Genomic DNA, 14022 nt, shown 5'->3' on the forward strand with positions numbered 1-14022 from the left:
TTTAAGAATAGAGAAAGAGCACAAATTTGGGATGGGGGAGAGGAGGCAGGAAAGAAGGGACTTGGAGAGGTTGGAGAATGAGTTCCAGCATCTGAGAAGGGAGAGGTAAAAAAGAAGGGAGGTTCCAAAATTTGGGGGAATAGAATCCGAGATTGAGGGAGAGGTCATCTGAATTGCAGTGGGAAAGAGGAGGTGCCAGGTGTCCCTACCATGCTCTGGTCCTGCTCCTCCTGCATCCCCTCTCTAACCTCCCATCTAATCTGGCCTACACACACACCCAGCACCAATCCTTTCTTTCTCCCACATACACAAATCCTGTTCCCCTACCTCGTTTCCCTCTCTCTCACACTCACACAGTCACAAGCCCCTTAGTCAATCCTAGCTCCTCTCTCAGCCTCTCTCCTCACCCTCCAATGATCCCCACGCAGTCCCTCCCAGCCTCCCTACATTGATCCCCCTTTGCTATATCTGCTGCAAGCTCACCCCCTCCCCTCTTGCTTCTTGTACACTGCTGGGAAGGGAGGGGCTGGACCAGGAAGCAGAGGGCTTGCTTTTCTCTGCTGAGTGAGATTCAGCACAGCTGAAAGATAGTAACATTTCAGCCAGCCTGCTGCCCCTAGATCTTTACTGCCCTAGGCACAGGTCTCATGTGCCCATTGATAAATCCAGGCTTGTGAGTCTTTATGAAAAGTTGGAAATTAAGTGTGAAGCAAAGAGCTGGTCCTAGTCTGACTTTACTGGGAAGACTGGATGGGCCATTTTGGTCTTTTCCTGTCATCATTTACTGTGTTACTGTATTGTGAACATTTTTACAGCACTGCATATGTGTTATAGAAGTAGCAGTAGTAGTGGTAGGAGCAATAGTTTTAACATATATAAAGGCAAAGTTAATAACATCCCTTGGTGGTACTTCAGCAGCAGTTGTCCTGGTCTCATTGGGCGTATCACAGTTTGTACCAGTATTAGGCCCTTGCACTTCCGAGCGTGAAGGACAACGAGTTAATCACTGAACCTACCCTTAACGAAATTTTGGGTACACGATTGTGAAGTTTCAAAGCCATTTTTACCTTCATAAAATGGCTTAAGCTGAAAATGGTCTTCCTCGGCTTTGGTGAAAGGATGCTCACTCTTCTGTAGCTTGCCTGCCATTAACCAGGCTGGGAGGGTGGAGAAGGATTGCCAGAGATTTGTTTAGGTCAAGGGGGAGAAAAATGGCACCTACCAATGCAGTTTTGTTTTGTTTTGTTTTGTTTTTTTGCAAGTGCAGGTGCTATTTTGCCCCTTTCAGCCGTCCCACTGGACAGCTTTATGCACATTTTTTCCCCAGAGTTGGCACCTGCCTACTTTCTCTTTGAAAATGAGTGTAGAAACTCTATGCGCTAAAAGTGTGCCATTTAGATATTTCCTCCATGATGTACACGGATATAACATTAAGCTGAACCTGTATTTCTTTGTTTTTGTTGCCCTCAGAATCAGTTTTTCATTAGCTGTGCTGACAACAAGCTTGTCTTTAACAAGATTGGAGACACCATCGCCCAGAGAATCCTGAGAGCTCACAGGTGATTTCAACTTATTTTGCAAATCCTATTACACCCCATCCCCGCTAACACAATGACACTTTTGGCAAAATTCTGCCTCAACATGAAGTATTCTTTAAATTGATCAAAATTAAATTTGAATGAGATTTACAAGACACTTCATTGATTGTTCTAGAATATGCTCCAGACTGAGCCAATTAGCAAACATTTACCATATTTAAGACATGATTTGTTAAGGCTTTTTTTTTTCCCATTCTGTCTCTATGGGAAAACTAAATTTAATAAATCAGGCCCTTAATAGGCTATGTGCCCAGAATTAGTATTATGCTGCATCCAGATTTGGTGAATTAAAAGATTTGTTTGCCATATGAAACCCAAAACAATTAGGAAACACTAAGGGTTATATTATGACTTATTGGACCAATAGAAAATATATTTTATGCACATGTTGTTTTAAATGAGCTTTCATACTTTCATGAGCCTCACAGGCCTCTGTAGAAGGGAACCTGTTAGCCCAAAAACTCATAGACAAAACTTCTCTGTATCAGGGCCGGCAGAAGCACTAGGCCTGGGCCTATGGCACTGAGCATTAGGGGGCGTGAGCAGTGGTATACCAAGGGGAGGTCAAGGGGAGCCAATGCCACAGGTGCAGGGCCATAGGGGGGCACTGATGGCCGACATGGAGGCCCATGCCGCTGCCAGTGGACCTCATCTCACTGGCGGGTGAGCCGGGAACTACTGCTGTGCTGTGTGCCAGACGCACACAGCAGGAAGATCGATGGGGCCGTGGTGGAGCTTATCTCGCCACGGCCCGAAGAAAAAGGTTGCGTTCAAACCTGCAGGTGCTCCTCCATCTTCCTGCCCGCGCGGCACTGGAAGAAAAACGTTGCCGGAGCCGCGTGGGCAGGAAGGAGGAGGAGCATCGGCCGCGTACAGAAGAAGAGCAGCGTTAATGGGCCGCTGCATATTCCATGTCATGGTGGCCCGAGAAGAGGAGGAAACCCGGTAGCAGGGCCGCCATGGATTCCACGTCGCAGCGGCTCGAGAAGAAGAGGAGGAGGCCTGGTAGCAGAACCGCTATGGATCCCACATCGCAGTGGCTCGAGAAGAGGAGGAGGCCTGGTAGCAGGGCCACTGCGGATCCCATGTCGCAAGCGGCCAGAGAATATCAGGGCCGCCGCAGAGCCCATCTTGTGGCAACCCGTGCAGAGGAGGCCCAGAGGTGAGAGAGACTATGAGGGCCTGTAGAGTGTGTGTGTGTGTGTGTGTGTGAGATGAGTTGAGAGACTGGGTGTGGGAGTGAGGACCTGAATGTTTGGAGAGACAGCATGTGAGAACCTCTGTGTGAGAGGGACAGCAAGTGACAGTGAGAGCCTGTGCTTGAGTGAGAGAGCTTGTGTGTGTGAGAGTGAGACACCATGTGCACAAGAGAGTGAGTATGTATGTATGAGAGAGAGCATGTGAGAGTGAGAGCTGTGGATGCATGAGACTGCATGTGAGTGTGAGAGCCTGTGTGTGTGTATATGTGTGAGATAGACAGCGTGTGCGAATGAGAACCTGATTGTGTGTTTGAGGGAAGAAGACAGATGGAGAGTAAAGAAATAGAAAAAAAAGACCCTGTAAAAGGAATTGGCAAAAAAACAAGAAAGGGATGGTGGGAAAAAAAGTCTGTGACCAACTGATTAGAAAACTAAGATCAGACAGCAAAAGTAAGAAAAAGAAAAATTACTTTTTAGTGATTGGCATATGTTATCCTTGGGAATTTGCAAGAGTAGCACTTTCTCTATGCTGATCTCGCAATATACGAGATTGGCATGGAGGAAGTGGAAGCCCGCAAATATTTAATACTGCGGGGCCTGCACAGAGGAGGCAGCAGAACGGGCTTCAGTGCCAGTAGCAGCAATCAGCACCTCCCCAAATATCCACATGGCAGCATTGACAGCAGTAGCAGAGGAATGAGAGAGGTTCTGTGGTTGCTGGCAAAGAGAGGGTGGGGGGGGGGGGGGTCTGCCTTCAGTGTGTGCAAGTGTATAGAGATGTGAATTTGTTTTTGCTGAATTGGAAAATTTCAACGAACTTGTCCAATTCGGCACATTTCGGGGAGCCCGAAAAACGTTCCGGATTTTCCCGTTTTTTTCACGAAAAATAATTTTTCGGGCTAGTGCGCGCTAACTCCCATTACAAAAAGTAACAAAAAGTAACAAAATCTAGTTAGTGCGCACTAACTCCCAGTGCGTACTAACGGGAGTTAGCACGCACTGGGAGTTAGTGCGCACTAACCCAAAAAACGATTTTTCGCAAAAAAACCCCCGAACTGCAAAAAAATGACATTTCCCGCAGCGGCCGAAAAATGAAGAATAACACGAACACAAAAAACTATTCACATCTCTACAAGTGTATGAATAGGAGTCTGCCTGGGGGTGTATATGTGTGAATGTATGGGTGCCTTCCTGAGGCTGTATCTGTGTATGAGAACGAATGGGTGTCTTCCTGGGGTCTGTCTGTGTGAGAATAGGTGCCTGCCTATGTGTGGTGTATGTGTGTGTGAGAATGAATTGGTGCCTGCCTGGGGGTCTATGTGTGTGTGTGTGAGAATGAATGTGTGCATGCCCTGGGGGGTGGGGAGGGAGCAGTGTGAAAATGAATGGGAGCTGCCTGGGGGTCAGTGTGGATGTGTGTGTGTGTGTGTGTGTGTGTGTATGACTGGGAGCTTGCCTGGGTGTGTGTGTTTGGGTGTATGTGAGGGAGCCAGTGACAGCATGTGTGTATGAGAGAATCCAGGGGAGTGAGAGCTTATGTGTGGGTGGTGTGGGGGAGAGAGAGGGTCTTAGAGCCTGAAAGTGTGTCAGTGTCTGTGAGAGAGAGGGAGGTTATGGTGGGTATAAGAGCATGTATGTGTGTGTCTGTGACAGTGTATGTGTGAGAAAGAATGAACATGTGAGCATGTGTGAGAGAGAGGATAAAGTTTGTGCGCTCCCCTAACCTAATCCTCAACAATTTCAGAGTGACTGGAAATCAAGTTCCCAGGATTGGACAGCAGGGGCTTTTTAAAATCCTTATTAGTTTTAATTACTGGGTGTTATTTGTTATGTGCTGTTTTGCAATATATTATTGGTGCTTGGGAAATTGTTTAAAAAATGTATTTGATTTTAATTAATAGAAATTATTCTATTTATCAGTAGTTTTAAAATATTATTTTATTAGAATGGTTTTATTATTATAATTGATGCTTTATGTTTCTTGATTTTATTTGTTTTATGAGGAATGGTGGTTCTGTTTTTCCATTGTTGCGCTCAGAATCTGGCTTCTTGGGGGTTTCCATTTGAGTTTGTCTAATTTGTGCTCCTTTATTCTGTATTTGGTGAGGGTCTGGCTCTGCTCTGTGCGTGAGACCATAATGAGAGATTCTGCTAGCATAGGGATCTATAGCAATCTGGTTTGTTTTGTTTTCTCGGTAGGCAGTGCGTTGGTATTCTGGGACCCAGTGTAATATTTACAGTGATGCTTTTTCACAGGTAGGGTTATAGTTGCTTGAGTCTTTGTTGATCTTACTGTTATGTTATGATAGGCTTGCTGTATAGATTTTTGAGTGTCTTTTTTGCGGGGTTTTGTGTTAGTTCACAATGTGTCTGGCAGTGGAAGGTGTTTGTGTTGCTGTTACTGTGAGGTGATACCAGCATTTGAAAATATTTTTTTGTTTGATGAGTTGTAAGGGAAACACCCAAGCTCCATTGTTGGGTGAATTTCCATGGATGCACAGTATGTTGCAGAACTGGAGGTGCAGGATTTATATTGACATTCTTTTCCTTCCTGTATACCTTCCAGATTTCACTGTCATAGCCATATAGAATTAGTTGAATGAGGCTATCAAATAATTTTAATAGTAGTTTTACTAGAGGTGTGAAAGTGGCCAGCTTTTTAAAATTACGCAGAAGACCCTTTGGTCTTTCTTCTTAAGACTTTTTTTTATAGCCAATTTGAAAGCAGGGGGCCATTCTATGGAGGTGGGTGTGATGAGGAAATGTCATTTTGGCTCCCCCCTCCCCCCAAATTCTTCTATCTAGAGATGCCACTGATTTTCTGTGGCCTTAACCATAGTACAAGAAGGATTGGGGGGGTGCTGGAGAGGCACACACATGCATTGGCCCCCGGGCACCAGAGTCCCTTGGTGCACCACTGGGCACGAGCCATATGGGGCTGCAAGTGGCAGCAAAGAGGAGAGACGATTTGGCGGGCTGCGAGCAGCGCCCAATCTGCTCGCGGCCCAGAAAACCACACGCTCGGCGGGCACAATCGAGAATGAGGTAGGAGTCGGGGCCGAGACGTGGGGGTGGCGGCGTGACCAGGAGGGGAGGGTGGAGACGCAAGGCATCGGCCCTGCTCTGTATAACATTTTTTTTATTGGTTCAGCTGAAAATATCAAACCTTCCTCTCGCCCAAAAAGTATCTTACTCAGATGTTGTAACATTTGCTTTATGATGCGTTGATTTGTCCTCTGGTTACCTCCCAGGGGTCTATTTTTAAGATTCCCATTAGATTACAATTTGAGTCAGCCCAGCTTTTCCTAGGAGCTGAAATAGTTATACAGGTATTGCAGGTGAGAAATTCAGGTGTGTCTGTGCCTCCTGCCTATTAAAGGGATGTAAAACTCGTTTTTCAAAGTCTATATTTGAAAAAAAAGAAGATAAAATAGGAATTTGGCAATGAGTCTGCAATGTACAAAACCAAATCCCCAATGTTCCTGCAGTGTTCTTAGCACATTCAAAATCTTTTGAAAAGCGCTCTTAGTTTTGATGTGGGCCTCTGGCCCTCTGCCCACTTGCCTGTTCTGTATATCTATCTGTCTGTCTCCAAAGGGCCTTCCCCTGCCCAAGAAACATACTTTAATAAACTCCTAGAGTAAAGGATCAAGGTGAAGCTAAGGCTTCTCCAGCTCTTCCTATGAGCTGTGACATTCCAGTTCAGGGAAAGAAGCTCAACAAAACGTTGAGCCTCCATCATATAAAACAACAAGGTACATAAGCGATGCCATACTGGGTGAGCCCAGACGTCCATGAAACCCACACCCTGTCTCCGACAGTGGACAGTCTAGGAGACAAGAACCCGGCAGGATCCCAAAGAATAAATCCAGGCCTTCTTGCTCATAACCAGGGATAAGCAGTGGCTTTTCCGAGTCTGCAAGCCAATAATGGTTTATAGATTTTTCCTCCTGGAACTTGTCTAAACTCTTTTAAAACTCAGCTACGCTAACTGCTTTCACCACATCCAGTGGTAACAAATTCCACAGTTTAATTGTGCACTGTATGAAAAAAATACTTTCTCCGATTTGTTTAAAATGTGCTACCTATTAATTTTATAGAGTATCCCCCAGTCTCACTATTTAAATAACTATTCCCTGTGTTTACCTGTTCCATCCCACTCATGATTTTATAGACCTCTACCATATCTCCTCTCAGCCATCTCTAGGTTGAAGAACCCTAATATGTTTAGCCTTTCCTCATAGGGAAGCCATTCCATTCCCTTAATCATTTTGATCACCCTTCTCTGTACGTTTTATATCATGGGGCTTGATTTGTCCAAATTCACTTTGGCCTCTGGAGGTAGGATTGTGGGAAATTGTATTTTTATGTATTTGTGGTCTCTGCATTTATATAATGCTCTTGGCAAGGGTATCTTACAACCATAATATAATTATTGAAGAAGCATTCAGATTTTAAGCAGATATCCACCAAATATTCAGCTTAAAAAAAAAGATTCTCATCAGTGCCTTAAAAAAAAAATATGAGAGGCATGCAGAAAGATGAAGAGGTGGAGCTACCAGAGTTGATCCATTAACTTCCTCCCTCCTCTTTCAGATATGCTTACAAGCACCTACCCACCCAAATACATACAGGTCCTTTCCAAGATATGCAAGGTGGCAGAAGCGATAAGAAGGCAGACCCTGGCTGATACCTTTATGTGTAATTTATTTACCGTGAAAGAAGAGTCAAACAGAGAAATGCAGCTCACCTTAAATTCAGGTAGCACCCTGAATTCTTGTTTACTGGTGAGGGACTCTTCCCTTCACCCAGGATTCCTTGTGGGTCTGGATCTTAAGGAAGATCAGGCAGGACAGCTGTGCCCAGTCCTTTAAGATGGTCTGAGTGAGTTTCCTAAGGCTCCCTCACATATCCTCCCCCTCAGCTCACCCTTTTTTTGGGTGAGTACCTGCCTGAACCAGGGACACCTCTTGGGACAGGAAATCTGCCTTGGTGTTTTCATTTCTTGCCCTATGCTATATTTTGTAGTTGAAGGGCTGTAGGGCCAGGAACAGTCTTATCACTCTTGCATTGGACTCCTTATTTCTGTTTATACAAAGGAGCAGTTGGTGGACCATTACTAGCATGAACTACCATCCCAGCAGGTAATAGGGCAAGGCCTCTAAGGTTCACGTGACTGCCATGGCCTCCATCTCATCTGTTGAATGACGCCTTTCCCATGGCATCAGCTTCCAGCTAATATATGCCACAGGATGTTCTTGGCCATTCTTCTCTTGGATTAAGACTGCTCCCAAGCCTACTTCTGAGGCATCAGTCTGCATCATGTAGGGTTTGGTGACGTCTAGAATTATCATGACCAGTTTGGAGCATAATGCCTCTTTCAGAGTCCGGAAGGCCTTCCCTGCTTCAGCTGACTACTGGACCTTCTCCGGTGCTTTCTTCACCAACAGCCTTGTGAGAGGCTCTTCCTTCTCTGAATAACTGAGGATAAATCTTCTATAATACTCTGGAATGCTTTCACATTTGCTTTTGTTTGTGGGAATGGCACCCTGGTGATCGCTTTCCCAGGGTGTAGCCGAGATACTGGACTTCTTGCCCTCCCAACAGGCACTTCCTTTTGTGACTAAATAAAGTGAATACTTCTTATGGTTGGCCATCAGTCCTTCTTTCTTCAGACTTGTTAGCACAGCCTATGGTTGGCTTAGATGGCTTGCAAAATGTCCCATTGTGCTCTGGGGCACTTTGCAAATTTCGAACAGGACATAGAGCAGCAAGGAGTCCCAGTTCTTGCTGTCTTCATCCACAACATTTGCTTGAGCGCCTGGTCGAAGCGCTCAATGAGGCCATTGGTCTGCAGGTGATATACTGAGGTGCGCAAATTCTTTACTTTAAGCAAGGTGCAAAGTTGTTTCGTTATCTTGGACACAAAAGGGGTCCCCTGATCTGTCAAGATCTCCTTTGGCAGCCCAAGACATGAAAAAACTTCCACTAGAGCAGTCGCCACCGTTGGATTCTTCATGTTCTATAGCGGTACTGCCTTGGAATATCTAGTGGCATAGTCCAGAATGAGGAGTGGCCCTACCAGATCCATGATCACCCTTTCAAAAGATGGCTCAATTATGGACATTGGTATGAGAGGTGGCACTAATACGCTGGCAGGCTTTGTGAATTGGCAAGTAGGGCAGGTCTGGCAGTACAGCTGGACCTGTTCATGGCTGACCAAGATCTTCAGTTGTACCCATCTTGTTCGATACAGCCATTGGTCCCCATTTATGCATGTCAGGGTCACTACTCTGGACTCACTTCACTAATCTTTGAACAAGCATTGTCACACTTCCAGAGTTCACTAAGGCTTGGGTTGGAATGCCATCTAGCTCAACCACAATCACAAAAGTAGAGGCTCCCTGGCTGGAGACATCCATGAAATTACAAGTGTGGGGCTATGGCATTAACATCCATGTGTTCATCTTCTCTATGGGAACAATCTCTGGCAAAATGGCCCCTTTCTCTACAACTGAAACATGGCAGCCCGGCTGAGGGGTGCGGTTGAGGTGAAAAGTCCAGCTGGACTGGTTGTCGGGGCCTCTGGCTCTTAGGACTCTGTTGTCTTTTACCCGGGTAAGGTGGCTTCTCTGGGAATTGTGATGACTCAGGCATAGTCTGGACTTGATAATAGGCCTCCGCTACTTCCAGCGCCTTTTCAACCGTAAGGTTTGGGAGTCCGCAGACCCACTGCCACATAGGCTGTTCTAGGCTGTCTAGGAACTTTTCCAGCAGAGCACTTTGGCTACCTCCACCCCAGTCTTCTCTTCTGGGTTCAGCCACTTCCAAGCAACATCTTTAAGTCTGTGGAATAATTCCTTGGTGTTTCTCTAGCCTGTAGAACTCCCCACCGAAATCGTGGTTGGTAGGCTTCTGGGGTGAGTCTTGCTCTCTCTAAAATGGTGGCCTTGACTTATTGCTATGTGGCCCTCCTTTCTGGATTGGCAGTTTGGAAAGCATCTTGACTATTCCCGGTAAGTGGATTCCCCAGAAAGCCCACCTGTCCTCTGGTCAGCCTGCAGTTGAGCTGTGTTCAGTTTTTCAGGAAACCATCTGAGTCTTCTCCTGGGGTCAGCTTAAGTAGTGTTGGTGACTTGGGAAGTGGACTGGTTACAGCAGTTTGCACAGCTTGTTCTATCTGGATTAACCCCTTATGCTGCTGCAACACCTTCTCTCGCAATGCCTGCTGCTGATCAATTTGCGTTTGCAGGGCATTCTGTAATTGTTGCTGATCTGTAGCAAGTACTTGGATCACCTGCTCCATCTTCCTTGCTTACTGAGCTGCCTCCAAACTATTTACCTCTCCGGGGAAAGAAGAGGGGGGAAAAAACAAAAAAAGCCTGCTGGCCTGTCCAGTCCTTTCTCACTGCTTGACCCCTGACTACACAGAGGCCCCCTTGGCTTGTTGTGTGAAGGTTGAGTTGAAGTGGAAGGTCTCAGGAAAAGGAAAAATAACTCTGCAGGGTTTTATTTTTCTTCCGTTGGTGGCTGTGGGCCCTGGCCAGTGCTTCCCACTTAGGCAAGAGATCCCACTTCTGCTACCATATGTGGCAACTTGGTGATAGTAACTTGGGAAACAGCCAGAAGGACTAAGGAGGCAGACTCTGGCTGTTTCCTTTAAGTGCAATTTATTTACATTCAGGTAGCACACAGACATCACACATATCAGGACCTTGCATAGAATGGTTTCCTGTCTGCTCCTTGGGGCCTCTCTTAACTCTTCTAGGCCCTGAGTTGTTGTACACTGGTAAGGGGCTCCTCCCTTCACCCAAGATTCCTTGCGGGTCTGGATCTTAAGGAAGACTGGGCGGGGCAGCTGTACCCAGTCCCTTAAAGTAGTCTGAGGGAGTTTCCTATAGATTTCCCTCACACAGGGCTTTCTGAGAAGTGTTGTTTAACATAGGACGTGATGATTTTTATTTGCCAAAGTATCTTTTGGCTGCAAAGGTTTCAGGCCTGATTTTGAGTGACTCGGGCACACGGAATAGAAATATTTTAAGTAGTCTCTTCTAATCCCTGAACCTGCTTATTCCAGGTGTGAACCGGCAGACTTTTTATGAACCAATGAGCTTGTCACGGCTGCGAGATTCTTTATTGTATCTGAGTAATTCTCGTGCCAAAACGTTTTGAATTACCGGGACTCAGAACCAATGTGAGGTAGAATTTCAGAATCCTTAATTAATATCCTCCCGCCTCGCCCGGCCACCACGGTGATGATCCTCGGCCAGCGGTCACAGATTGCAGCTTCCCTTTGGAACCGCATGCGTGTGTGCTCCAAATCCAGCCTGTGGCTGTCACCATTGACCAGTGGTTGGGACTCCCTCACCTAACCGGGGCAAGCCCAAAGAATCAAACCGAGCACCTCCGCGTGGCAGGGCACACCGCTGAGCTCCAGGACCAGCCCCCATATAGCTCGTCTTAAAGGGATTCACTGCAGTCAGTAACAACTAACGTGCGCTAGCCCACCAGTTTCCCCTCTGGCCGCCCTCCCCAGCTCCCATGCCGGCTGCCTCCCTTACTGGACAGCCTGTTTCCAAGTCCTTTCGGAAGGAGGAGGAGGAGTTTGCGAGTACAGAAAAAGGATATGGAGGTGTTGACGTAGAAAGGAAGGACTTAAAATGAAGCCCTCCCGAACTTGGCCTGGAGACCCACAGTCAGTCGGGTTTAGCAGCTGATGTAGCTGGGTAAATAGCTTTTGAAAATGTCCTTCAAAGTGCTTGAAAGGCAAATGCTGGCGATTCTTTCTTGTTTCTGTGGCTGGCAGGATCTGACCTGGTGGCATTTTCGTTGTAGGACTGGTTCTCTGGAAGGGAGGGAGGGAGATGAGATCTAACAGGATCAAAGGATAGGGGGTGGGGGGGGGGGGGGGGGAGAGAGCAGGAAGAAGTGAAGCCAGAAGGGAAGAGAGCACAAGGGAAAGGGAGGAAGACAGGCAAGGGAGGAAGGCGGGGAGAATGGGGAGATCAGGAAGAAGAGGCGGAGAAAGGTAGAATTTGAAAAGGACAGTGTGACAAAAGAACAAAACGGGGGCATAGCTAAGGATTCTGTGCCCCTCCCCCAGCAGCAGGATCCTGTCACTTCTTATTATTTATTTATTTATTTTTGGGGTTTTTTTATATACCGATCTTCTTACATAGTATGCAAATCAAATCGGTTTACAGAGAACATTTTAACTTGCTTGAAAGCATTACATATAACGAAGAACTATTTAATAACAAATAAATATAAGAAACATGTAAGAACAATAATTAACATGGTGATTAGGAAATAATCCTATTATACAGATGCCTTGCAGAGAGGCTAATGAAGAAATCCTAATTAATTAACTAAACATGCGGAGGTATCGGATGAAGTAGGGCTGGGGAGCAGGGGGAGGATAAGCATTGGGAGGACAACGAGGATGGAAGGAGGAGAGGGACTTCTGCGTCAGCCCCTAAACATGCAGCTGTTAGAGGGCCTGGCCACACCAGAACCACTGCCAGTCCATGATCCCCTGGGCCTTTCAGGAGGCGAACCTCAGGGAAACAGCACTGCCCTTGGGCTAATCCTGTAAAGGTTTGAGGCCATCAATGTCTGTTTACTTTTGACAGGTAAATATCCCCCTTCCTCTCAGCCCCTTCCAAGTTCAGGAATGCCAGGGTGGATGGAAGCCTTTTTACTTAACGGCTTACGGCATTTTGTCTAAAGTAACTGCCATGATCACAGACGGGCCGATTCAGTAAAGTCCGCCGGTGCGCCCGATGCAGTATTTAAATTAGGTCCGGCGGTAGAAACGGGCCAACAGGAGGCGCTAGGGACACTAGCGCGTCCCTAGCGCCTCCTGTTGGCCCGGAGCGGCGGCTGTCAGCGGGTTTGACAGCCGACGCTCAATTTTGCCGGCGTCGGTTCTCGAGCCCGCTGACAGCTACGGGCTCGGAAACCGGACGCCGGCAAACTTGAGCGTCCGGTTTTCGACCTGACAGCTGCTGGCCGACTTCAAATTTTTTTTTTTTTTTTTTTACTTTTTTTTACCCTTCGGGACCTCTGACTTAATATCGCCATGATATTAAGTCGGAGGGTGCACAGAAAAGCAGTTTTTACTGCTTTTCTGTGCACTTTCCCGGTGCCCGAAGAAATTAGCGCAGACCTTTGGGTAGGCGCTAATTTCTGAAAGTAAAATGTGCGGCTTGGCTGCACATTTTACCTACTGAATCGCGCGGGCATACCTAATAGGGCCATCAACATGCATCGGTGGGTTGGACGTGCGTTTTCCGCCCCTTACTGAATAAGGGGTAAGGGAAAACGCGCGTCCAATGACAGGTTAACAGTGCGCTCCCTCGGAGCGCTCTGTACTGTATCGGCCTGAGAGGGAGCCAGGGCAAGGAGAAGATACAATAATTAAAGTGTTATGTAGCCATTGCTACATAGGATGGGGGAAGGGATTGGGGGAGGGGATGCTGTCAAAATGTCCCGTCCCCCCCATGTTAACCTTGGGCCCCCCCTAAAAATTCAGTTCCGTCTATGCCCTGGAACAAAGGAAAATAAATGAAGCATTCACTAAAGAGAAAAAGGCATAGAAAAAAAGAAACAAAACTGAAATGAAATGAAAAATAGAAAAAGGAAGGAGATCAGGTTCAGCAGAGAGATAGAAAAACACGGTGTAAAGAAGTGGAACGGAGGATGAGAATAAAAAAAGAGGGAGAAGCAGACCAGAAAATACAACTGCATGCACCCAAGTTTGGAAAACTATTCTTTGTTCTAAAAGAGCATGTCAAGTCAGGAAATCCGTACAGAAATTCAGAGACCCAATTCAAAGCATTATAATGTGGGTGTATGGCGCACATAAGGAGGATTTATGTTCTGGAATAAGATGAATCTGATTGGCTTTTCCTGCTGTCTGTTTTCCCTTTTGCTAATATAGTTCCACTGAATTAAATAGCAGCACTAATATTTTATTGGTAAAAAAAACAAACAAACCCCAAAACTTAAAGAATATTTCTTCTATATTGGAACATTACATAATTTGAGGTTCATACTCAGACACAGTCCAGATAGCCAGATAAACTTACCCGATGAACTTTGGATAAATATTCAGTAGTGCAGCCGCACTGATGAATTCAGCCAGCTAGTTATAGCCGACAAACTGTAGGACAGGTCTGGCCCGACCAGACTTAGCCGGCAAAGTCATCCAGTTAAGTCTGAAT

General features: G+C 46.2%; 1 protein-coding gene across 5 annotated transcripts in view; it reads left to right on the top strand.

Annotated features, from left to right (window-relative positions):
- The window catches only part of PLD1 (phospholipase D1), a 301509-nt gene that overhangs the window by 244544 nt on the left and 42943 nt on the right, over nucleotides 1-14022 (top strand). For all 5 annotated transcript variants that reach the window (XM_029615277.1, XM_029615278.1, XM_029615280.1 and 2 more), the window contains one exon: nucleotides 1471-1559. In XM_029615277.1, the coding sequence (XP_029471137.1) occupies nucleotides 1471-1559 (89 nt within the window). The remainder of the gene's footprint in view (nucleotides 1-1470; nucleotides 1560-14022) is intronic.

This window comes from Rhinatrema bivittatum, chromosome 9 (assembly GCF_901001135.1).
Source record: "Rhinatrema bivittatum chromosome 9, aRhiBiv1.1, whole genome shotgun sequence".
NCBI lineage: Eukaryota > Metazoa > Chordata > Amphibia > Gymnophiona > Rhinatrematidae > Rhinatrema > Rhinatrema bivittatum.